Source organism: Astatotilapia calliptera, chromosome 20 (genome assembly GCF_900246225.1).
Source record: "Astatotilapia calliptera chromosome 20, fAstCal1.2, whole genome shotgun sequence".
NCBI classification, from domain to species: domain Eukaryota; kingdom Metazoa; phylum Chordata; class Actinopteri; order Cichliformes; family Cichlidae; genus Astatotilapia; species Astatotilapia calliptera.
The window spans coordinates 4,200,632-4,225,670 of NC_039321.1; the positions used below are offsets into that span (position 1 = coordinate 4,200,632).

Sequence of the window (25,039 nt, forward strand, 5' to 3'; positions counted from 1 at the left end):
AGGTATTGCTGAATTGTGGATGTGGCGGTTGCTGTTTTTGTTATATTTGAATATAATTTTGCATGTGCATTGTTTTCATTATGATTCAGTGTATGACTGCTACTTTTGAGCAGGTCTCCTGAGAGATTTTGATCTAAATGTAAGATCCTGGTGAAACTGGGTATAAATTCATGTTCTTTCTATCAAGTGGAAGTTATTTAGAGAATTTAGGCTTTCTGACTCAAATTGTATTTTTTTAAAAAGAAAAACGTTTATTCCTTATATGTATATACATTTATTTATTTATTTTATTTTTTTCCACCAGAAATTTGCAGTTCTTTCTCAGACATTTGGCATTATTCTTCTCATAAATTTCCAATTATTGCTACGTCTTTTCATTGTACATTTGCAAATTTATTTCTCAAAAACTTATTTTTCATCTTTTAGTTTATAAATTTCCCATATTTTTGTCTGAAATTTGGTAGTATTTTTTTTTTTACATAAATTTGTCAATTTTTGCAAGGTTTTTTATTGTTAATTTAGAAGTTAATTTTGTAAACTTTAAATAATTTTATTTGAAATGTATCACTTTAACCTCCAACCATCAGAGGTTTTATTTCATTTATTTTTAAAATATCACACCCCCTCCCCACCACCCTGCAGCTACTTATATTTTGTTCGGATAAAAGCAGAAGGAGGAGAGGGAGGTCACGTCCTCAGTATCGGAACGCGGCCCGCCCTTCAGGGCACGTTGTGTCGGTATCCGGACGCGGGCCGCTGCTCAGGTAAACAGATGCTGAACTTTTCTCTGCCTCCGCCGGTGTGACCGTCCTCACACCGGTTCAGTGTAGCAGAAGAAGTTGGTGGAGGAGTGACGGCGGGTCGTGCGCGCGTCTGTCCCGGGCGGCTGTGAAGCAGGAGGAGCGATTTAACCCGGAACTTCGTGCGCTTTTCATGTCCACATCAGAGAAACAACAAAGTTCCTGTTAGCAGTTAGCTTCAGTTAGCAACCGTGGGTCCGCTGCCGGGTCACCCAGCCCGGAGTAAAGTTCGAGTCCGGGTCGAGAGCTGCTCGGCGGGAGGGCAGGACACTCTGCGAACGGCAGCAGTGTTATAAACGAGTTTGCGCGACAGCGCGCCGTTAGCCGTTTGTTACGGTCAGTGTTCACGGGAGACTTAGAAGCTAGGGGGACCGGAGCTAACACACCGGAGCTGGACTCTGTACACCGACACACCGACTGTGGATGTTCAACAGGTCACCGACTGCTGCTGCTGAACCCGGGTGAGTGTTTACCAGAGTACCCGGAACACCGACAGGACACCTGCGGGGCGTTAAAGTGGAGCCGGTCCCCCTGGTCGATAGTAAATGAGCGAGAGAGAGAGAGAGAGCAAGGATCTTATTATTAATGTTGTATAATCTCTATACGTTTATTAACGTTATATAACAGTGTGCAGTATGTCACAGCACGTTTACTGACCTTATATAACAACATTTTGTCCGATTATTACATATATCACAGACCTAAATTCCTTCTGTCTGTTCACAACACTTATAATACGTATAAAGTTACACTAATCAAATCGGGTTACATGGGGGTGTGGGGTGTGTGATTTAGTTCATGGTCACATACAGCTCAGCGTGGGCCAATGAAAGCATTGCGTAATAATCTTTGGGTTATTCCGTGTCAAACCAGTAAAAGCTGAAAATACCTCCACGTGATCCCCCAGAATCAGCTGATTTCTTTAATATAATAACTTTAGCGTTTCTAATGAAGTAATGGAAAGTTTTACCTTCATATTATGGCTGTTCTCAGAGTTAGAGACCCCCAAGCAAGAACACATTGGAGCCCTTATAACTTAATAAAATTCCAGGACTGAAAACATGTAAGCTCTGTTTAAACTGCACATGAATCAGGTTTAGATCCACTGCAGGTGTGACAGTCTACAGCCAACATTTCATTTTTCTATAATTCATTTTAAGCTTTATTATCATGAGATGAAACATAGATTCAGCAGTGAAAATGCACTAATTTAATGTGTATAACATGTTTTATCTGTGTGCTTATAAGTCACTGGAGAAAAATGGGAAAGGTACTTTGAGTTACCTTTCAGGGCTCAAGGGTCAGAGGACCACGTGGGACAGGTGGCTGGACAACCAGGTTATAGCATATGAAAGGTCTTTCCAGGGTCGTCCTCTGGCTGATATTCCTTCTGCATCAGAATAATTTTATGTTTTTAACAGAGCGTAAATGTGTTTTGTAGCTGGGGATGTTTAACATAGATATCCTTTTAAGGTATATAAGAAGACATAACAGAAGAGCAGTTGAAACAGCTTGTCTCGAGCTGACATTACATGTGCTTCACAGATTTAAGTGGCTCTTTAAAAGCTCAGGTGGAGTTATTTAGGTCTAAGTAACAATTTTATTTGATGTTTTTATAGAACAGCAGATTACTTTATTAAGAAGATTAAATTATTGAAGACTTTTCTGCAACTTTCTCACCTTGCAGAGTCATCCAGGGTGTCGGATCAGACCCTCTGGCAGGCTGGGCTGCATGCGTGACACCCCTGCATTACACACTGACACACACGGGTGTAGATAATATAGAAAGGAGCACATTCATGTGGGGGTCCTGGAGGAAATTGTGAGAGTCAGGTCCTTAATTTCCTGAATTCTGCTGAATGGGTCATGCACCAGATTGCACTGCTAATGTCTTTATTTATGGGTGAAATCAAAGAGCTCTCCCAGTTAAGACTGGTTGGTCTGACTCCACCAGAGCAGTGGTTTAGTCTCAGACAAAGCAAGAAATGTTGATCAGTCATTACAATAAAAATAAATGCACATGTCTTTGCTTTTTTAATATAATAAAAATTGATTGATGACCACTTTTTTCACTACACGATTGTGAACACAGAGCCGTGCGACCCTATCATTCATTCACAGCCACATGTTTTTTTTTTGGAGGGCCTTGTTGGGCCCCATGCAGCTGTTTGCTTACTCTGCAGTGTAATGGAGTGCATGAACTGTCTAACGGTTACAGCTGGACTGAGGTGTAATCTAAAACCTGATCCTGTCTGTGCAGGTGGTGGCTCACGCTCTGAGGTCAGCATGGCGTTTCCTTGACAAACCCGCATCGGTTCACAGTGGACCCGTCTGGGATCAGGTTCGGTTTGACCTTAGGTGACACGCTGCGATTTCTGGACATCAATTGGTCGTTCGTCGGCTACCTGTCAGCATGCAGCTGACCTATGAGAAGCTGCCTGCTCAGCTCAGGCGGAGCTCCAGACTCAGGAAATTGACGGCCGTCCTGCTCACAGCGTACGCCGTCAAAAAGCTGTCTCCATATGTGTGGAGGAGGCTGCAGGTACGCACACACCTGTACACACAAAGGTCATTATTGTTGAATGAAACATTAAAACTAGGTGTGAAAAAAAACCCCATTTTAGTCACCAGAAATAAAAAAATTAATTATACTTTAGTCATGAGAAATTGTTGGGTAGCTAAACTAAAGATTTACAGTCAAAGCAAAAGCCCAGCTTCAGGTTGCAGATTCTCTTTGATGTTTATCGCAGCACTAAAAAAGATTTATGACGCAATAAATCACGGAGTCACTAACAACAGTTTTCTTCCCTTCTGGCAACTTTTCTCACACACAAGCTCTTAATCAGGCTCAGTCACTCACATTGGAGCTGTTGTGTTGCTGCGTGAGACACTGCTCCTCCCTTCTCTGCTTTCCAAAGGTCTAACCTGTCACTGTGGTTAGCTTTGGACCCGTAGCAATGCACTAACATGGATATCTGCTAATTATTGCTAAGTAGTAACAGATCAATAAAACTCTAGACAGTCACAAACATCTTGGATGGTCTGTAACTCACAGCAGGACATTATTATTATTTCATTAAAAATGCTTTGAGAGGCACAAAGACTACAAACATGGTGGAGAGGACCAGTTCAATGAGTGAGACAACAATCAGCTGCAGGTGCATGGCAATCAAAGTGGCCACACCCCCTAATGTTAACCTCACTAGATGGACACTGATAGATACTGCTATACAAATTTCACCCACTGAACAGTTCTTATGGTGGGGCACATTTTACATTACAGTGGGTTTCTGCTGTAACGTACATTTTAACATAGGAGACAATGGGGATTGACTCCCTTTTGGAGTTTGCCTCAGGCGTTTGTTAGAGGAAAGGCAGTTTCTGGGTATCTCAGTGTCAGCTTCATGTTTCAGCCCCGGAGGTTTTTACTCCTACTCTGCCCTCCACCTGGACTTACAGGTGTTTCTTCAGTTTGTGGGTCAACTTGTAGCTGTGACATTTGTTCATACTGGTGTAATCAATGCTTTTTTCACTCATATTGGCAGTAGCCAATTAGTAAAGTGAAGTATATAAAATATTTTCTTTAATAGACCCTGTGCACGAGAAAATGCTAACTTCCAGTTTTACGACCGGATGTAGGGTTGTACATTTCCGGTAGCTTTATTTTGCAGTCAATCGCTACTGCGAAGATGGACTCCAGAATCATGTCCAAAACACGAAAACGGAAAGATCGCGTTAAGTTACAAAGAGCAGAGGTGGGAACACTCACCACTGCTGTGGCATAAAAAATCAAATGGTCAATTTTGACGTTTGAAGCGTGTAGATCGATCGGTTGTTTATGTCACTCAACACAAGCAGAACTGCATCACTGCAGCAGAAGACACATCGTCCACACTCAGAAGCACATCTCTGTATAGTGACTGGTCTCATGATTTAAACAGGCAAATGTTCAGCATTCAGACTACAGGTGAAGAATAGTCAAATGTTTCCCCGTTATGTTGATATCAGCTAGTCAAGTACACACCTACACAGCATGTTAACAAACCGTGAAAAAAGCCACAAAAAATCAATGAATCATAGCTGGTAAGGATTTCTATACATTAGTGTTTACGAAGGGTATGTTGTGACTTACCTTCAAAATTACAGCGGTCCCTCGCTATAACGCGGTTCATCTTTTGCAGCTGCGCTGTTTCGCGGATTTTCTTAGTGCAAGTTTGCATGCGTCATTGTGTTCTGCATCCTGATTGGCTGCAGAACACTGTCGATCTCCTCCGTGCCGTCTCTCCTGTACAGTACAGAATCGCTACATCGATCGCTGATTCATTGATTCATTGATGTTGAATTATCTCGCAGCTGCTCTATTCTCATGTTCTGGACCTGAAAACAGGGTTTGATCTTTGGTTTTATTCTATAATACTGGACTTATTTTGCTACAAAGGTTTGAACTTTGAGAGTTTAAACAAGAGAGAAAAGTGTGAAAATGTTCACGCCTGTCTGAGAAAAGTGTATAAAGTGTGTAGTGAGGGGTTTTTACAGTCTTAAAACATCTATACTAATTGTTAAAAATAAAGTTGGCTACTTTGCGGATTTCACCCATCGCTGGTTATTTTTAGAACATAACACCGGTAATAAACGAGGGACCGCTGTACACAAATACTGAGAAATATAACATTTGAATCCTTTTTCTCTTTTGCTCTGAGGGGTGAGGGGAAAATATCGACAAGTCGACGAACATCATCTACAGATATATTCGGTAAATGCCCGAGACATCTCGAGAAATGTAAATCACCGCTTGATTCATGCGTTTGGTTGACTTGTTTTAGAAAAACCGACCATAAACAAGGAGCGAAAATCACACCGGAAACGAAGCGCTCTACAGGAGTTTCCCCACCGGAAGTAGCATGTGCTGAGGCGCACAGAGTCTATTGTATATTTTCGGCAGATAGGAAAAATTCTTTTTCTCAGGGAACGCCTTTCCTGATGCAACCTTGAAGGGATTTTTATCTCCTCCTGATCTCGAGCCTCTCACACGTTTACATGTGTAAACCACCACACTGTGGAGCCACTGGAGATACTGTGAACCAGTGAAATGTATTTTAATTTAACTGTGGTCGGTGTCGTGACAGCCCTAACAAAAGATTCCTTTAGTTTAAGTCTTTGTTTAGCAAGAAGAATACAGGGAAGCATTAGTTCATGTGTTTGCTGAGGCTGGGATGTCTACGTGAAGGTGAGTCAGCCTACGTTTCTGTTTGGATTATTTGTTCTGAACTTCCTAAATCCACAGACAAATCCTCCCCAGGATTATCAAAAGAACATTCACAAAAACACTGAAAACTAAAGATGAGATTAAAATATATAAACTGAAACCAGGAAACATATTCTGGAAGCTGACTCAGAATAAACTGACCTGAAAACAGAACTGCACAGACCTGTTCACACCTGTACAAACAGCGCAGGTGACTGTGGGTTTGTCTTTGCAGAGGCGAGCAGCAGGTAAACAGCTGGGTGTATCTGATCCATCAGTGGGTGCAGTGAGCTCTGCTGATGATGGCGGAGAGAAGAACAAGAAAGCGAAGAAGCAGAAGAAGAGTGACAGCAGGTGTGTTTTTAAAATGGCAGAGGGTTTGCTCGCCTGTCTGGCTGCTCCGGGCCTTCAGGGTCGAGCTCAGGATGAACTTCTCGTGTGTTTCTGTCCTCAGGTCTCCGTCGGTCAACAGGGACTTTTTCCTCAGACTTTCCCGGCTGCTGAAGCTCTTGTTTCCACGGTTACTTTGTCCAGAGATCGCCCTGCTCGCCTTACACTCTCTCACCCTGATGTCCCGGACCTTCCTGTCGATTTACGTCGCGTCTCTGGACGGTCTGTCTCCTTGTTTGTCTATAAAGTCATTAGTTATCCATCGCTATTATTGATCATATTTTTAGTATCAATGGTGACGTAGTTAGTTTGGCATCATCGCTAATCAGCAGTATTGATCTGCTGTGTGTGTCAGGTGTGATAGTGCGGTGTATTGTTCAGAAGGATCCTCAGGCCTTCGTGCTTCAGCTCTCCAAGTGGCTCCTCGTTGCAGTTCCTGCAACTTTCATAAACAGCGCCATCAGATTCCTGGAGGGTCAGCTGAGCCTCAGCTTCAGGACCCGATTGGTTAAACATTCCTACCAGCTGTATTTCACCAATCAGGTAACACAAACACACACAAATAAACAGCTTCGACAGGTGTGTTATCAGGACTAATGTCTGATTTTTACACTTCACTGGTTCAAGCACAGATGGACGGGGACAGTCTCGAGAGACCTCGAGCCTAAAAACTGGTACTGAATGACTGATCACCTCCATCAGGCTGTCACACAGCATTTCATTAAACCAGAAACGAAATCACTGAAGCACAACTCCATCATAAATCCATCACTGAAACCACAAATAGAAGTTTACAAACAAAAAACACAGACAGATCTAGAGCTCAGTTAAGATGAAGTGAAGTGGAGACATGGAATCATGAACTCCGCATCCTCTGAGCTAAAAATGGGCGTTCAGTTTGATATCAGTTAGAGTGCATGGGTAAGTTGGTGGTCTGTAAAAGCACTATTAAAGCTGAGTGATATGTGAAGATTATAAGGCAGCATGTGCTACCATCCAAACCTCCTTTTTGTATTTTTTCAGGTGAGACAATATCAATACGTATTCTGCACATATCCCATTAGCATGGCACCATAAACGAGTCTGTACCTTTGAGAACTGGGAGAAAACTGAGCTGCTGAGCAGCTGAAAACATGTAGCATTAAGCAGGATCGGGGAAACATTTGGCTTTGGAACAACAGCAGCTGGACTCCTCGGTTCCCAAACACTTAATGAGTGTTGTTAAAAGCAGACGCAGTGAGAAACCTTCCCCTGCTGCTAACATCAAAGAAAAAAAAGAAAGAAATGGAAGTATTTCTCCTGTTTCAGGATCTGGGATTTTGTGTTTGTGCTACTTTTAATTAAATGTGACTTAGATTATCTGCAAATCTTCACATTTTCTGTGGAACTAGTTTGTGAACTGAACAGCTGTCAGGCACATGTTTCACACCTTTCTGCTGCCAAGTTCATGAACAAGACAGTCCGCAGAGCCCAGCAGGCCACGATTTCCTTACTTGGACAGCAGGGAGAAGCTCTATTTATGTTACCCTTAAGGAAGGTTAGCAGGGACAGCTGCAGCGCTGCCTCACTGAACAGTTGGTGGCTCAACTAGGTACTGCAGCAAATCTCCAGAACGTTTTCTGACAGTGAATGTCATTTATCTTCCGCATTATCCGTTATCAATCAGTTACAAGCTAATCTTTGACCCATTATTATAGTTGCATGTGTCCCACTTGAGGATGATCTTTGTGGCCTTTTTGTTATCTTTTGTTATCTCATCCACTGAGTGTTCTGAAGTTTGTATGTTCTGATCATTAGTCTGATGCTTATTTTTGACCTATTTATACTCTGATTGGTGAACTTGTTGATCTCTGCAGACTTACTACAGAGTCAGCAACATGGACGGGCGTCTGTCCAATCCCGATCAGTCCCTCACTGAGGACATCGTCATGTTTTCGGCCTCCATCGCTCACCTCTACTCCAACCTGACCAAACCCATCCTGGACGTGATCGTCACCTGCTACACGCTGATACGCACCGCCCACTCCAAAGGTTGCTTATGTTAGCGCCAAATGATTTCACGCATGATGTGAACACATTGGTGTGTTGCTTGTAATTAATGCTTATTTTTGACTGAGGCTGAGGTTGTTCTAACAGCGTGTCTGCGCTACATGTTTCTGCAGGAGCAAACACAACGTGGCCGTCGGTCATCGCCGGCCTGGTCGTAGCACTCACGGCTAAAGTCCTGCGCTCCTGTTCGCCTCGATTCGGGAAGCTTGTGGCCGAGGAGGCGAAGAGGAAAGGAGACTTGCGTTACATGCACTCACGAATCATCACCAACTCAGAGGAGATTGCCTTCTATGGAGGACACAAGGTAAGAAAAACACCGATGTTTTAAGAAGTGATCAGTTTGAATGACAGGTAGGTTACTGTTAAACTTTGTGGATGGAGATCGCCATGTCTGTGATGGTCATGCGAGTTTGGGTGTGTTTGATTTGTAGGTGGAGCTGGCCCAGCTGCGGAGGAGCTACACGTCTCTGTCCTCTCAGATCCATCAGATCCTGCTGAAGCGCCTCTGGTACATCATGCTGGAACAGTTCCTCATGAAGTACGTGTGGAGTGCCTCCGGCCTGGTGATGGTCGCCGTGCCCATCATCACCGCCACCGGATACGCTGAACACGGTAAACACACTCCTGTTATCGGTGTACAGTATCACAGCGAGTCTGGTGCGAGTATGGCGTTCAGCTGCTTCACCTTTGACCTGTGATGTGCTCAGACTCGGAGGAGGTGAAGCAGGCTGCCATGGTGATGAAGGAGGAGGAGCTTGTGAGTGAACGGACGCAGGCCTTCACCACAGCCAGGAACCTCCTGAACGCTGCAGCCGACGCCGTGGAGAGAATCATGAGCTCCTACAAGGAGGTATGCACGCCATGCTTCCTCCTCTTTTTCACCTCCTCTGATTCTCTGGCTGATGGTTAACAGAGGAGTATTTGAAGAAGGCAGCTGCTGGAGGGAGACTATCACTTCCTTTCTTCTGCTCGTCTTCCTCCAGTCTTCACCTTGTGTTTCCTCCCTTTCTCCTTCATGCCATGTTGATGTTTAAATGATGCACACTGACGACTGACTGCTGTGCAGGTGACGGAGCTGGCAGGTTACACTGCTCGAGTCTCTGAGATGTTGGATGTGTTTGAAGATGTGAATCAGGGGATCTACCGCCGCTCCGCAGACAGAGAGAAGGAGGAGTTAACAGCTGATGGAGGAGGAGGAGCAGTTCAACACGGGCAGAGAGTCTGTGGTCCGCTACAGATCAGAGGTGAGTCTTGTATCATGTAACACCTCTGCAGCACTTTACTCCCAAACTCTCAGCTGGGTTATCTTTGGCCCGGTGTCATTTGTCGCTTCAGTCACTAAAGGGCAAAACCCCGCCCACACACAAACTCCAAACAGGAAGTTGAGACAGCTGTTTTGTCTGTTGTGTTGTGTACAGGTCAGGTGATCAGTGTGGAAAAGGGGATTCGCTGTGAGAACCTGCCAATCATCACGCCTACCGGAGATGTAGTAGTGTCCTGTCTGAATATCCAGGTAACACACACACACACACACACACACACACACACACACACACACACACACACTTATCCAGGTGACTTCAGGGTTATCCCTGACATTTTGTTACTATGAAGGTGGTTCACTTCTTAGTGGGTTACATCGCCATGGTAACCTATCCTGCGAACCTGTTTTATCTTGTTTTGTTTTTCAACCTTTTGTGTGCAAACAATTTTACAATAATGTTGTTGTTCTGTAAGCATAACCAAACAAATTAAGACACTTATTTGTACTTGAGGCCTTCATATCGACTGCAGGTAGACGAAGCCAAGGCTAAAATGTATTAATACAGTAGCTCCAGACTGCCAGCGTTAGCATGAGTGAGTCCAAATAATGCAAAGATATCCTGGGTGTGTTGAACTTTCTTTGTAGCAGAGGACGTTGCTGTGGGCTTTTCCTTTTATTTATTTTTAATTTAATGTCTGTTACGATCCGAACCATGAATCCTCAGTGTGGTCAGTGTCGCCTCAGTGTGCAGCTAACATTTGTGGCCACATGGTGGCACTGCTGCAGTCCAGTCCTTATTTGGATTAAGCACAAAACCATCACAGATTTAAAGGAAGTCAACTGTACATGCTCGCTTTACAGACACACAAATGTATTTTTACTTTCTGCACATAATAATAATAATAATAATAATAATAATGATAATAATGATAATAGTAATACTACTACTAATGATAATAATTTCTTGGCACATTTCAAAGCCCTTAAAAACAATGTCACCTTACAACACAAAACTAACAAGAACAGTAATAAAAAGGATTTGAAATCCTGGAATAATATGATTGTGAATGATATGAAACTAGATGGCTGTAGTTGATATGCTGATGAAAACAGATCGATTCTGAGCTGTGATTTGTCCGAGAGTCTGTCTAACGAAGGGGAAGTGTTGATAGGTTTGAAAGATGAGGTGCGGCACAGCTAAAGTCCTCCGGCACACTTGGTGTTAAGTCTGAAGTGAGGAGCAGTCAGGAGAAGCTGAGCACAGGGCAGAGAAGGGGTGTAATGATGGACGTCTGACAGGTATGGGAGTGACGAGCCGCACTGAATATGCTTCTTCCTAGCTCTTCTCTTACAGATGGGACGAGAAGAAACAGTTATATAATCAGTTTTCTCAGTATAGTCAAAACATAATTGAGCAAAAATGAAAAAGAATAAGCAACAAACACGGCATTCATCTAATTCTGTGTAAACATATTTGTACTCGTAACTTTCAGTCTGGCTGATCCGCCGATGCTTTCTTGATTAAGTGTTTTTCCTCTGAAGCATCCCCTGCAGCCTCCGTGTTTAACGCCACAGCGCTGTGAACTGTGGGTAATTTCCCTCAGGCAAAGTCTGCAGCAATTACAGAAAAGAATGAATAAAGGGCTCAAAATTTCTACCAAACATCCCTCCTGCAGCCTGTTTGACACTGGGTGTCAGACACCGAACCCTCGCTGCCTTTGCGGGAGCAAGCCTCAAAGACTGTGAGTCTGTGGACATTGGGATTGGGCTCATTCTTTCCATATGCGCCTGGGGTCAGAGGTCATCGCTCATTAGCATGTGCCGAAACAGTGAGAGAGTGTGTTACTTTGTGTGTTTGTGCGTGCTCGCGGCATAGAATGAGGTTCCTGTGTTCAGTACGAGAGGATGAGAGAAGAAGAAGCAGCAGAGATGGAAACATAGAGGGGAAGAAGAGGAACATTGATGGACACAGAAACTCCTCTCTGTTGTCTGGTTCTTAACCTTTGACCTCTCTGCTCTCACAGCATGTGCTTTGATTGGTCTCTTCTTTCAGTGTGTTGTTGCGAGGAGGGACCTCCGAGATTCAGTCACATCTTTACAGGCATCACGGGGGCCTGCTCAGGGAACGAATTCAGCATCAGCAAGCTTAGGATAGATTTGAGCTGTTTTTGGCTTAACTAAACCCAACAAACACAACCACACTAAGCTAAGGACAGACGTAGCATGAAACAGCAGCGAACTAAACAAATGTGAGGGATTTAAAAATATAATCTAGGCTAAAAGAAAGACAGCTGCTGTAGCCAGAGCCAAGAATTAAAGCTGGTAAAAGATCCGGACTGTATGGTTAATAATGCAGTATGTATTTGCCCCAGGTGGGTCCTTGGGTATTTTTACTGAACTGAAATAAACTTTACATGTTTGTAGATTTGTATTTTATATTAACAATCTAAACTACCACAATAATACTTAACCAAAGCTTAAACATTTACGCTGTGGAGCAGAAGCAGAACAAAAGCACGACATCGAATTGCAAAGATATCAGAATTGTGCTTCAGTGCAATGCTGGAATAAACATAATTACATGTTTTGAAGTGTCAGGAGGCTACTGCACACCCTTGCTTTAGACGCACCCGTGCCGTCTGCAGGTTTGCAGAAGGAAGGTGGGTGGGGGGGTGGTTCTCGTACAAGCTTACGAGAATCTGCCAAATTTGAAGATAATAGCAAACCAAGCTCGCATGCTTCTCATATTAGGCAAAAGCTTGTTGTACAGGTGGTTTGTACACCTGGTGTTTGTACCCACAAAGGCTTTGATTGCAGTTACAGTAATGGCCATAATTGTTGTCAACAAAGGATTATCTTCACAGTGCCGACTCTTTGTTGTCTGCTGCCCGCGTTTCACCAAGTGAGAAGAGAAGCTACAGCTTCTCTCTTAATTATACACACGAGGACACGTTATCAGCCTTCATGTGGGGAACAGATCGAGATCACACGGGATACATTTTGTAATACTTTTTATTTTAATACGTGGGGGTTGGGCACTACGATAAAACACAGTCGGTGAAAAAAAACAGGTTTCTTTGCAGGTGTCTGTCGTACTTTCAGCCGTAGCTCAACACTACATACAGTGGGGCAAAAAAGGATTTAGTCAGCCACCGATTGTGCAAGTTCCCCCACCTAAAATGATGACAGAGGTCAGTAACTTGCACCAGAGGTACACTTCAACTGTGAGAGACAGAATGTGAAAAAAAAATCCATGAATCCACATGGTAGGATTTGTAAAGAATTTATTGGTAAATCAGGGTGGAAAATAAGTATTTGGTCAATAACAAAAATACAACTCAATACTTTGTAACATAACCTTTGTTGGCAATAACAGAGGTCAAACGTTTACTATAGGTCTTTACCAGGTTTGCACACACAGTAGCTGGTATTTTGGCCCATTCCTCCATGCAGATCTTCTCGAGAGCAGTGATGTTTTGGGGCTGTCGCCGAGCAACACGGACTTTCAACTCCCGCCACAGATTTTCTATGGGGTTGAGGTCTGGAGACTGGCTAGGCCACTCCAGGACTTTCAAATGCTTCTTACGGAGCCACTCCTTTGTTGCCCGGGCGGTGTGTTTTGGATCATTGTCATGTTGGAAGACCCAGCCTCGTTTCATCTTCAAAGTTCTCACTGATGGAAGGAGGTTTTGGCTCAAAATCTCACGATACATGGCCCCATTCATTCTGTCCTTAACACGGATCAGTCGTCCTGTCCCCTTGGCAGAAAAACAGCCCCATAGCATGATGTTTCCACCCCCATGCTTCACAGTAGGTATGGTGTTCTTGGGATGCAACTCAGTATTCTTCTTCCTCCAAACACGACGAGTTGAGTTTATACCAAAAAGTTCTACTTTGGTTTCATCTGACCACATGACATTCTCCCAATCCTCTGCTGTATCATCCATGTGCTCTCTGGCAAACTTCAGACGGGCCTGGACATGCACTGGCTTCAGCAGCGGAACACGTCTGGCACTGCGGGATTTGATTCCCTGCCGTTGTAGTGTGTTACTGATGGTGACCTTTGTTACTTTGGTCCCAGCTCTCTGCAGGTCATTCACCAGGTCCCCCCGTGTGGTTTTGGGATCTTTGCTCACCGTTCTCATGATCATTTTGACCCCACGGGATGAGATCTTGCGTGGAGCCCCAGATCGAGGGAGATTATCAGTGGTCTTGTATGTCTTCCATTTTCTGATGATTGCTCCCACAGTTGATTTTTTCACACCAAGCTGCTTGCCTATTGTAGATTCACTCTTCCCAGTCTGGTGCAGGTCTACAATACTTTTCCTGGTGTCCTTCGAAAGCTCTTTGGTCTTGGCCATGGCGGAGTTTGGAGTCTGACTGTTTGAGGCTGTGGACAGGTGTCTTTTATACAGATGAGTTCAAACAGGTGCCATTCATACAGGTAACGAGTGGGGGACAGAAAAGCTTCTTACAGAAGACGTTACAGGTCTGTGAGAGCCAGAGATTTTCCTTGTTTGAGGTGACCAAATACTTATTTTCCACCCTGATTTACGAATAAATTCTTTACAAATCCTACCATGTGGATTCATGGATTTTTTTTTCACATTCTGTCTCTCACAGTTGAAGTGTACCTCTGGTGCAAATTACTGACCTCTGTCATCATTTTAAGTGGGGGAACTTGCACAATCGGTGGCTGACTAAATACTTTTTTGCCCCACTGTAAATAAGGAGTCTGTGCTGTTGAGTAGTTGTGCTGTAGGAAGTAATTAGTTGGGTAGTTAATCAGTAAAAACAAAGAAAAAATTCTGACTTTTAAAACACCGACTCATCTTTAAGACAAGGTCGATCCGACTGTATTTACTACCACAGCCTGCTAAAAGAATCTGTTGCTGTTGCTAACAGGCTTATTAGCCGTAGCCTCGTTCTTTCAGCTGCAGCCTGGTGGTGTTAAACAGTGTGGAGAACAAGTAAAGAACAAATAATAACTGAATACAAGCCAGTGAGAAGGATTATTTGCAAGTTTAGTGCCAACAAGTGCAAGGTTTTAGTGCTTTAATTAGTATCTGGAGTACACAGCTACAGAAAACAATGAGAACTTGTATTTTCCATTCATGCTCAACAGCCTTTAGATGCGCTCTGCAGACATTCATCTGTTGAGCTGTTTTCTCAGAGCAGGTCAAGTCCAAACCATGTTTTCATGGCTTTGCAGGCCTGGCTTGCCTCAGTAAACCCCTTTGTCATATTTAAAACCCAGGTGTAATCTCACATCTTTAACTCCTAAATCATGCTTTGCAGTACAGGCGTCTGTGCACATATGTTCTGTAAAGACTTGGAGACACCTTTCCAGAAACGAGTCCAATCCTGTGGATTTGTCTCTCTGTGTGTCTCAGGTGGACGATGGGATGAACGTGCTGATCACCGGTCCAAACGGCTGTGGGAAGAGTTCCCTGTTCAGGATCCTCAGTGGGCTGTGGCCTGTTTATGGAGGAGTCCTGTACAGACCGGAGCCAGAGCACATGTTCTATATCCCACAGAGGTAACACTACTACTACTAGTACCAAATTCAGTTCAGCACTTTATATTTATATGGTTCCAATTACCACCAACAACCATTTGTCGGTGTTTTACAAAGTTAAGGCCCTAGATCCACAGCAGTTGTGGTTTCCTGTTCTGTGTGGTTTGCAGGCCTTACATGTCAGAGGGGACCCTCAGAGACCAGGTGATCTATCCGGACTCGGTGGAGGAGATGGTTCAGAGAGGACTCACAGATTCAGACCTGGAAGAGATCCTTCGCACCGTCCACCTGCGCTACATCATGGACCGAGAGGGAGGTCAGTCCGAGTGCGTGTTTAGCTGTGCTCTGCGCTTTGTTTGGAGTAAACAGGCAGAAAAACCTCCACAGCAACTCAGACTCAACTACACAAACAAACATAGAAGACGGGAAACTCGTGAGGCAGATTGTGCGGCGGTGATTGAACCAAGAATTAATTATGAGGAGTCATTTCACATCTAATGGTGCCTCGACCTCATTTCACTTCATATGACACTTAATTTTGAGAACCGCTCCATCACAAACATTCAAACCGGTTCGAATGCTCAAATCAAATTCTGCTAAATATTTAATCAGTGCCCCGTCCCCAGCCTGCCGTGAAGGGTGCTCGACTGTTTGACTGACACTTGCAGTCAGTTTGAGAGCTCGCAGCAGCTGCAGGATGATGCCAGGATGTGTCAGGGCGCAGGATTCAGGAAAGACCGGCTCACCTGTCAGCAGTATTAAACATGAAAATACAGAGAGAGCTTTTCACTTCACCTGAATCAAGTTAATGAATGAACATATCTATCATTAGTTGCAAAAAAAAAGTGTAGAAAAACGTATAAAATGATGTCTTAGAGAGTGGGAATCAATCAGTAAACATGTAAATACTGAATTAGTAGTGTTACACGTACACTTGAGCCACATCATGTGTACATCAGCGCTACCAGAAGACTGTGGGGGGGAAATTTTTACACATTTCCCTTTGGGCTCGGATTCATAAAGCGTCAGTCTGCAGGTGCATGGACACATGCAATTGTAAATGTCGTTTAACTGGGATCATCTGTAGCTGTTGTAATGCAATGCTGCTGTGGCGACACCTGTGTATGTGCTTCTCAGGTTGGGAGTCGGTCAATGACTGGAAAGATGTTCTGTCTGGAGGAGAGAAGCAGCGGATGGGGATGGCTCGGATGTTCTACCACCGGTAAGGTCTCACTCTTCAATGAGTAAAGGATGCTCACAGCATCTGGCTGTGCTCGGGCTGGACTTTGGACAGAGACGTCATGAAAGAGCGATGAGGTGCTCAAAGAGTTCTGAACAGAAATCTGAAGGAAGCGTTTTTAATGGTAAAGGTGGTGGTAAACCTGCCCTCTGCCTCCACAGAGCCAGCCAACAGCTGAACCGAGAAACATGCTAACTGAGGTGGTGTTGCAGTAGAGGTTTGCTGCTGTGTAGTAGCTGTATTATAGGTGGTATGTAGGTGAGTGTAGGCTCACTTTGTCCATAATGTAAACTGTTGTGTTTCTTGGCTCAGGGTGGGAGGATCTGAGACGTTGCTCGTGTTGGTGCTTTGAACTGAGCCCCTTTAGAAACTGTAATGTGTTAACTTTGCATATGAAATCAGATTTGACTCATGATGATTCTGTATGTTTCAACGGCATTAAAGTTAACGGCTCTCTCCCTATTCAGTTAGATAGCTGCTTTAAAATAACCACCCCAGTAACGCCCACATTTCCTTGGACACCCTCCCTTCGAGCAAACTCTAAACGCTGGGCGTGCTCGTGTTGAGCTTCAGCGTAGCTCTCACTATTGGCCTCAGTATTAGCATTATGGCCTATTCATTATCAGGTCAACCCAGTGAGTTAAATCGGCACCCCCATGACCTGTTTAGGACTGTGACCGCTGCCGTGTTTATTTTACACACCTCAGCACTGTTAAACCAACATGTTTCCGTTTTCCATCAGAGTGAAACGTCCCTGCAGCTGGTTCAGATGCAGTCAGCGCAGGCGTCAGGCCTGCTTCTGTTTATTCTGTCAGATTATGCTCCGCTATTAAAATAATGGTTTCATCTGCTGCCACCTTTATGATGACTAACATACTGTAAGTGGCCTGTTTATGAGCCGTGAACAGATTTCGCACCAGTTCAGACAGCTGACGACTTCTTGTGTTTATTTTTTCCCAGGGAAGAATAACAAATATTAAAGGACAGTTTAGCCCCAAATCTGTACAAATTCTGCAGTGAAAGGTCAAGTTTCTGTATCACAGAAGAGCAAGTGTCTGTCTATCCAAGATGAGACAGCGTGACACATGAAACGTCTGCGTGTTGTGTTGCTGAGATATAAACTGAAGTTTAAATGGGACTGTACTTTAGCGTACAGGTAAATGTGTGTTTACGTTTGTAGAGAATTCATGTTATTTTCATGCCGACTTATTTTGGTGGCTAGAAAAACTCAGAACGTAGAAATAATAGAAGCTGCCTTTTGAGAAAGCCGTTTTAGAAGCATGCAAATGTCACAGATGCTCAGCGTGACAGTGACTCTGTGTGCGCCCACCATAGTCACCCTGTCTTCTCTCGCTCTTTTCCTCTCTTTGTGTGTTTGTGAATGTCTCTCGCCCAGCCCAAGGTACGCTCTGCTGGACGAGTGTACGAGCGCCGTGAGCATCGACGTGGAGGGAGGAATCTTCCAGGCTGCGAAGGATGCTGGGATCGCACTGCTGTCAATTACTCACAGGCCTTCCCTATGGTCAGTACACACACAAACACACACACTGAATCTCAGTGACCTTGACCTCAAGGTCAGAGGTCAAGTTTTCCGAATATCTTGAAGGAGGAACGGTTTTGAAACTGTAATCTGCTAGGAGGCTGAGGGGTACTGCTGCTAGTACTAAAAGTAAAAAGGTGTCATTGGTCATGTGGGAAGCTTCCAGCATCATGTGAGTCCAAAGACAACAGTTACACTGTGAGTGCTCATGAAAAAGAGGGCGACTCTTAAAATGTGGCTGGATGGTTTTTGTTGCAGTCTGAAAATGATCATATCTGTGACTGCTCTTTGAGAGTGTGTTATAACTGAGACGTCACCTATTACACGTTTATTTGAATTTTGTGGATTATTTCTCATGTCTTGCATTCAAGACGCAAAAGAAACAAGCATGGTGGCAAAATGAAAGCGTGGTATTCTAAAAGATCAGATGCCAGCTGAGTCTGTCATCTCTGCTGCTTCTGTGTCATCAGGTTAACTTTTGTGGGTTAAATTTGCACAATTTCTAAACAACAATGACATTCAAACACTTTTCAAGGTGATGTTTCCTGACTTGGAACATGTAAATGCTTTCATTTAATATTTTTTTGTCTTTATGTCTTTACAAAGTCTTTAAATGTCATAAATAAAGTTTTACACAGCGTGCAGCAAAACTGAAATCCACAGACTAGTGAAACTCGAGATGCCAAAACTGCAGATAAAACTACGTGACTCATGTGACTCAAAGATCAGGAGTGAACTCAGGTTTTATTTAATTTTATTTTCAGCCTGCAGGGGGCAGCATAGCTCTGAGCTGCTGCCGGCTGCCACACCCTCCAACTAATCTTCTCCTCCTCTGTCTCACAGGAAGTACCACTCTCACCTGCTGCAGTTCGATGGAGAAGGAGGGTGGAGGTTTGAACCTCTGGATGCCTCCACGCGCCTCTCTCTGCAGGTCTGTGTGTGTTTAATTCGAGCTCTATGATTGGTCCCCGGCAGCAGGTGTTTTATTTGAGCGTGTGCTGCTGTGAGACCGTGTCATGTTAGAAACAAAAAAGATGTGCGCAGTTTGTTTGGAGGGTCCAGCCCCCAGGTGGCTCTTGTTCAGGTCTGTTTGTAAGATTTATACTTAAACTTAGCTGTAAGACACAAAAACTCGGCTTAAATGTGCTTATTATTGATCCATAAGCATTAAAACAGCTTAAAGTGAATGCAGCTGTCTCTGATTTTCCTTCAGCAATACAGCGCAGATCAGGATTTAGTCAGGAATGGCTGTGGAACAAAAGAGAAAAGCATCTCAAAGTGCTGTCATCAGTCTCTTACTTACTTCTTTCTAATGCGACGTCGCATTATGCTTTTACTTCAGCACACCTGCATGTGGAAAATAACTTGTCAGATCTTTAATTTATGCTGGATTACCACGCTTGGACTCTAGAGCTACACAGATAACATTGCTGCACATTTAGGCTGGATGACGACACGGCGACATGCCAAGAGTGCTTTTATTAAAAGAGTGATCAATATGAAATGCACACATATGATTTGATATGATAGTGCACATTAAAAAAACAGTTGGTTTCAGCCAACAATGAAGCCATTAAACTCCACTGAGCTGTTAGTTATTTGTGTTCATTTGGATAAAAACTAAAGTGTTAAAACTGAAACGTCTCAGAGTATGAACAGCAGCTCTCATCTTCTGTTAGCTAAAAAGCAGAATTTAGAGTTTGCCGATTGTTGCCACACACACAGTTTTGATATTTAACGTGTGTGTTCAAACTTTGGGCTTGTTGGTGTTGCTGTGAGAGTGGATGGGAGGGGACGACAATCAGTGTTCAGCAGAGACAAAACGTATAACACGAAGAGTCTGGAAGATAACAGTGGGTGACGAGATCAAAGGCTAAAACATACACAGGTAAAACAAAGGTGATCAAACGCACCACGGAGTCGCCCACTGCCTTCTGCTTACCGGGATTAAACAGCGAGTCGGTCTTAATATTCTTCATCATTCGGCCGGTGCTGCATCTCCCTCCGTGATGAAGGAGACCTTTGAGTCCGAGCCTGAGGCGCACAATGTAAAACATTCAGCAAAAAATTTAACATTAAAATTATTTGGTCATATTCCACGTGTCCTTTGAGAAGCTCTATAGGAGGCGTAGTATCCCAAACTTCACCAGCAGGAAAATCACTTTGCATAGAGTCAAGATTATGTCAAAGTAACTTTATAAATAGCTGTTCATACATATAAAAGTCATCTCAAGTGACCCCTGTAATCCCAGCTCCCCGCTCTGTATGTAAATCGGAGTCGGTTGTGTTTGCAGAGGCCAGAGGACCGCACAGGTTCAGGTTTGGAAACCCACATTTATCTGCAACCACAGAGCTCAAAACACAGAGGCTACACGGTCACTTCATCTTTACTCATAACTGGACGTTTTATTTTATTAGCCATTTGCAAGCTGAATTCTAATAACAGCTCACTGCTTAATACATACAGAACAGCAAGGCTGCTCTGCTCAATGGGTCATGAATTCCTTTAATTAAACTGAATCTCAGAGGTATCTTTGACTTATTTTTACATTGAGATCACTTATTGCAGCTTTATGGGCTCATTGGACTCTAACAGCTTCTCCTAATGTGACAGAAAGTGGAGAAACATGAAGGATCATGATCAGTGATGCCCCGTTGTTAGACAGTTTCCTCTTATACGTGGGATCTAAACGGTTCTCCCTTCGTTATGCAGGGTTAACAGAGGTCATTATCATTTGCAGACTTTAAGCTTTTACACAGTTCAGACGTTTCTGCATATTTTGTTGATGACCTCAGTTCATTTTGGGAAGTTTTTTACTGCTTTTAAAGACAGAAATGTACCAAAAGCATCTCCAAGTTTGGCAGAAATATCTCTAAAACCTGCCACGTGTCCAACATCATGTGGATGACTTGTTTCTGAAAGATTGCGTCTTGTTATCGGGGGTCAGAGTGCGCGGTGGCTTTGCAAACTCCTCGGCAGAGTTTCATTGAAATGCTTCCCCTCCTCTCAGTTTCGTGGTCACATGATGGGATTTGTTAGGTGAAAGGTTGAGTTGATGGCTTTCACAATAAAAAGAAAAACTAGGCCTGATGATAGCTTTATAGAAATTTATACGGTTCAGATTTTTAGAATATAATTATTTCGCACAGGGGAGGGGCTTTGGTGCGATACTTAGGGCTGTCACTGGAACACCCACACACAGCTCAATACCGCGCGAACAGAAACCTAAACTCTTTGCAGGAGTTAAACAAGCTCAGCGTCCTGACTGTGAGCCGTTAGCAGCTGCTGGATCAGTTCTGTCAGTGCGTTTCTGTTTCGTACCCGCAGGACGACCCCCTGGCGTCACTGTTCAGCATCTGTAACTCCGTGAAAGCGATGTTCACATCCTGCTGTGATCATCCCGCTGCGCCGAGGAGAGAGAGTGGAGCTGATCACTGAACCCTCCTGACTCGTAAACACGCTAAAATTACCGCGACCCCTCTGACTGCTGCCTTTGCGCATGCAGCGGTTACTGTGGTAACCATCAGCACCACAACAACACGCCTGCGGCACATGATGTGTGAGCGAGTGAGGTCAAAGCGCGGAAGCGGCGAGGAGAGTGAGAACAGCCAGTCAGCTGGCTCCTCGCTGTCATGTGACGGATCATTAGTGGCTGCAGGGCTGCTGCAGTTTATCATTAGCCTCCAGATTTGAAGGTAGAGTTTATTAATCCAGAGCATGAAGTGCTTATTAACCTGCTCAGCTTCACCTGAAACAGTGAAAACAGGTTTGAGCAGAAGCTGCTGTGGGAAGAACACACAGATCTACTCTGCGGGAAGTCTAACAGACTTCATCTCCTCAGGGGTCGATCCCAACACCTCAGCAGTGATCATGATGCTCAGCCTGCAGCTTCACGGAGAAAACTATAATAAGGACAATCAGACAAAGATACATATATTTAACACACAAACACAGCAGCAGGATTCAAGCACATCATCGCACACTTAATCTGCGATTAAACACAGTATCTAATTATAGGATTGACTGGTGCACAAACGGGTCTCTTGTTCTTCAGTGCACGTTGGTGACTTTGTTTATTTTACCCTCACTTATGTGAGGAGCTCGGGTGAAGTACTGACTTCAGGTACTCAAGTCATTACCGCTTAGAGCGGCTAAAATATGCAAAAATATTGATATTAAGCACCAGCACATCAGCGGTCATATCACACGAGGATCCATGCAATGATTTAGCATCGCGCGTCGTGTTTGCTGCCAAATACGAAAGGAAATAAAGGCTCGGCGTATACACATTACACTGATTGAACTGCAGAAATAACAAAAAAGCAATCTGTGTACTCGTCCCCACGGACGAAGGCGTTCCAGGATAACAGATGGCCTATCGTTACATCCTGGTATTTACGGGAAAATACCTGCTGGATAGTTGTATTATTGATACCAGGTGAAGGATCTGATACAGTCTCCTCTGGTGTGATTCTGGTAATTTCTGTAACACTATTACTTTCACTGCACTCACTAAAAAACGCTGTGTTAGTGTTCACGCCCGAGATACTCAGCAGCAGTAGCAGAGCTGTGTGATTAGAGTCCTTAAGAACGTATCGATCATGCCTGAGCTGACCCTAAGCAGCCTGGTGAGGTCCCAGCCGGGTGTATTGATAAAGGCCCGAGGATGCAAACACTGTTAATGAACTCTTGTGTCAGACAAGTTTACTGTGAGCAAAGTGGAGGTAAAGATTGGACCACTTACCGTTTCACTCTGTGCATTATGCTACGTTCACAGATGTCAATGTAATGTACGTGCCATTATTTACAATTTTATTTCTGCATTTTTTTCCTCCTGTTCTGGAAGAGAATGGATCAGCTCGAGGAGAGAAATCCAACCATGAGCTCGTGTTTTGGCTGTGAAAGTGTAGAGAGACACAGGCACACGAGAAACAAGTATAAACAACAGCGTGAGCTACATGTGTAGTCTAGATTAAACGCAGAACTATAAATCACACATCAGCTGGCTCCCAGCCACATAGACATGCGAGTGGCAGTACACATTTGTAGTAATGCTTCCTCGTGTTTCTTTGTTTTGATAAATTTAGTATTTAGTGAGTAACTATGACAGTCTTGAGCTTCTTCACAAGGCTCCATCGCATCATAACAGCGCTAAAAAGTTGTGGTATGTTAACAGGAAGTTGTGATGCATCACGCAGTGTCGAGTGTCAGGCTTCAGTTTGTAGCGTCATATTTTCGTCTTCCATTGACTTGCAGTCAGTTGTTTCTTTGCCTGTAGAGTAAACATTAATGACTATTGTTTAGCTGGGGTATCAACCAGGAACATGCGGCCACATTAAGGAAGCAAACACGCAATAACCAAAGTTATTATAATTCTAGATGCTGTTTGTAGTAATGGTGGATAAAGCTGCTGAATCAGGAAACAGAGCTTTCAGGTACAAGTACAGACACCGGTGGATTTAAGAGTGACAGGAAGCTTAGAGAAAACAAACAAATGCAACACCTGTAACAGCAATATTCAGAGAAAAGTAAACATAATATATTCATTGTATTTCTATGTGTCTGTGTTTGTGGTTTCTGTGATGTGCTGTGTCTCAGGAGGAGAAGCATCGTTTGGAGAACCAGCTGCTGGGAATTCCTAAGATGCAGCAGAGACTTTCAGAGCTGTGTGTCCTGTTGGGGGAGGCCGAAGGGGAGAAAGAAGAGAAGCTAGCCTCCTGAGATTACACACTGATGATTGTATTTACTGGTTAGCATTGAGAGAAACGCACACACACGTTTGTATTCCTTACTTGTAGGGCCCCGCGTTGACTTGATGTAACTCCTGTAATGTGCACTGGACACAAAGTCCCCAGAGAGCGGAAGTGACCGCACATGTTATAAATACCCTTAAAATGTACAAATGCCTTTGTAAAGCAGAATTATCCCCAAAGTGTCCTCAAAATGCAGATATGTCCTCATAATTCACAAATGTCCTCACTGTGAAGATATGTCCTTACAATTCAGAAGTGTCCTCAAAGTAAAAAAAAAAAAATCCTCAGAATTAAAAAGTAGCCTAATATTACCTCAAAATGTCGACGTCTCACCAGAGTTCAGAAATGTCCTCATAATACAGAGATGTAAATGCTCTGAGAAAGCACAAGTGCCCTCATGGTGTAGAAATCCCAGTATAGTTCAAAGTGTTCCAAAATGTCCTTGTAATTCAGAACTGTCCTCATATTACAGAAATTCCATCACTGTGCATGAAAACCTTTGGCTATGCAGAAATGTCCTCATATTGCAGTGTGCCTGATGGATGGGCCACACAAAGATGGACAAACATGCGCGCGCACACACACACACACACACACACACATGCTAAGCAGGTAAATCGTATGACTGAAGTGAGTTTTAACTGTGAGTTTGTTTGTTTTTAAATTTTATCTCGTGAGCACTGCCGGTTTGCTGTCAGAGCTGCTGTTTCTCAAAGACGCCCATGATCAGTTGGCCTGTTTTTTACGAAGCACTTCCTGTCCTGATTGGTTATCTCGCTTATTTTAAATGGCTCGTTTCTACTGTCACGTAACCTTGTTTACATACATTAGTTGGCTGGAATAAATAAGCACCTAGAGTTTTTATTCAATTCAGCTTTAGGGGCGATCGTGGCTCGAGAGTTGGGAGTTCGCCTTGTAATCGGAAGGCTGCCGGTTCGAGCCCCGGCTCCGACAGTCTCGATCATTGTGTCCTTGGGCAAGACACTTCACCCGTTGCCTACTGGTGGTGTTCAGAGGGCCCGGTGGCACCAGTGCAGCCTCGCCTCTGTCAGTGCGCCCCAGGGTGGCTGTGGCTACAATGTAGCTGCCATCACCAGTGTGTGGATGACTGGATGTGTAAAGCGCTTTGGGGTCCTTAGGGACTAGTAAAGCGTTTGTACAAATACAGGCCATTTACCATTTACCATTTATTTACAATAAGAAATCGCCACAGCAGTCACATTAGAGCGCTTTGCATTG

The 25,039-nt window shown here is 43.8% G+C and overlaps 1 protein-coding gene across 3 annotated transcripts; it reads left to right on the plus strand.

The window, feature by feature from the left end:
• The first annotated feature begins 672 nt into the window (after positions 1–672).
• abcd1 (ATP-binding cassette, sub-family D (ALD), member 1) lies at positions 673–24,727 on the plus strand. 3 transcript variants are annotated; one of them, XM_026153995.1, is made up of 17 exons: positions 673–1,261; positions 3,061–3,342; positions 6,281–6,399; positions 6,500–6,657; positions 6,791–6,978; positions 8,292–8,466; positions 8,598–8,788; positions 8,916–9,096; positions 9,192–9,334; positions 9,551–9,728; positions 9,903–9,997; positions 15,142–15,287; positions 15,437–15,582; positions 16,404–16,488; positions 17,903–18,028; positions 18,890–18,977; positions 23,646–24,727. In XM_026153995.1, exons 2-17 carry the CDS (start codon positions 3,214–3,216, stop codon positions 23,766–23,768), a joined length of 2,271 nt encoding a protein of 756 aa, XP_026009780.1. In that variant the 5' UTR covers positions 673–1,261; positions 3,061–3,213; the 3' UTR covers positions 23,769–24,727. The 3 variants fall into 3 exon arrangements, with proteins under 3 accessions (XP_026009780.1, XP_026009781.1, XP_026009782.1); XM_026153996.1 differs by having other exon boundaries at positions 673–764; XM_026153997.1 differs by lacking the exons at positions 18,890–18,977; positions 23,646–24,727 and having other exon boundaries at positions 17,903–18,162.
• Positions 24,728–25,039: the final 312 nt, after the last annotated feature.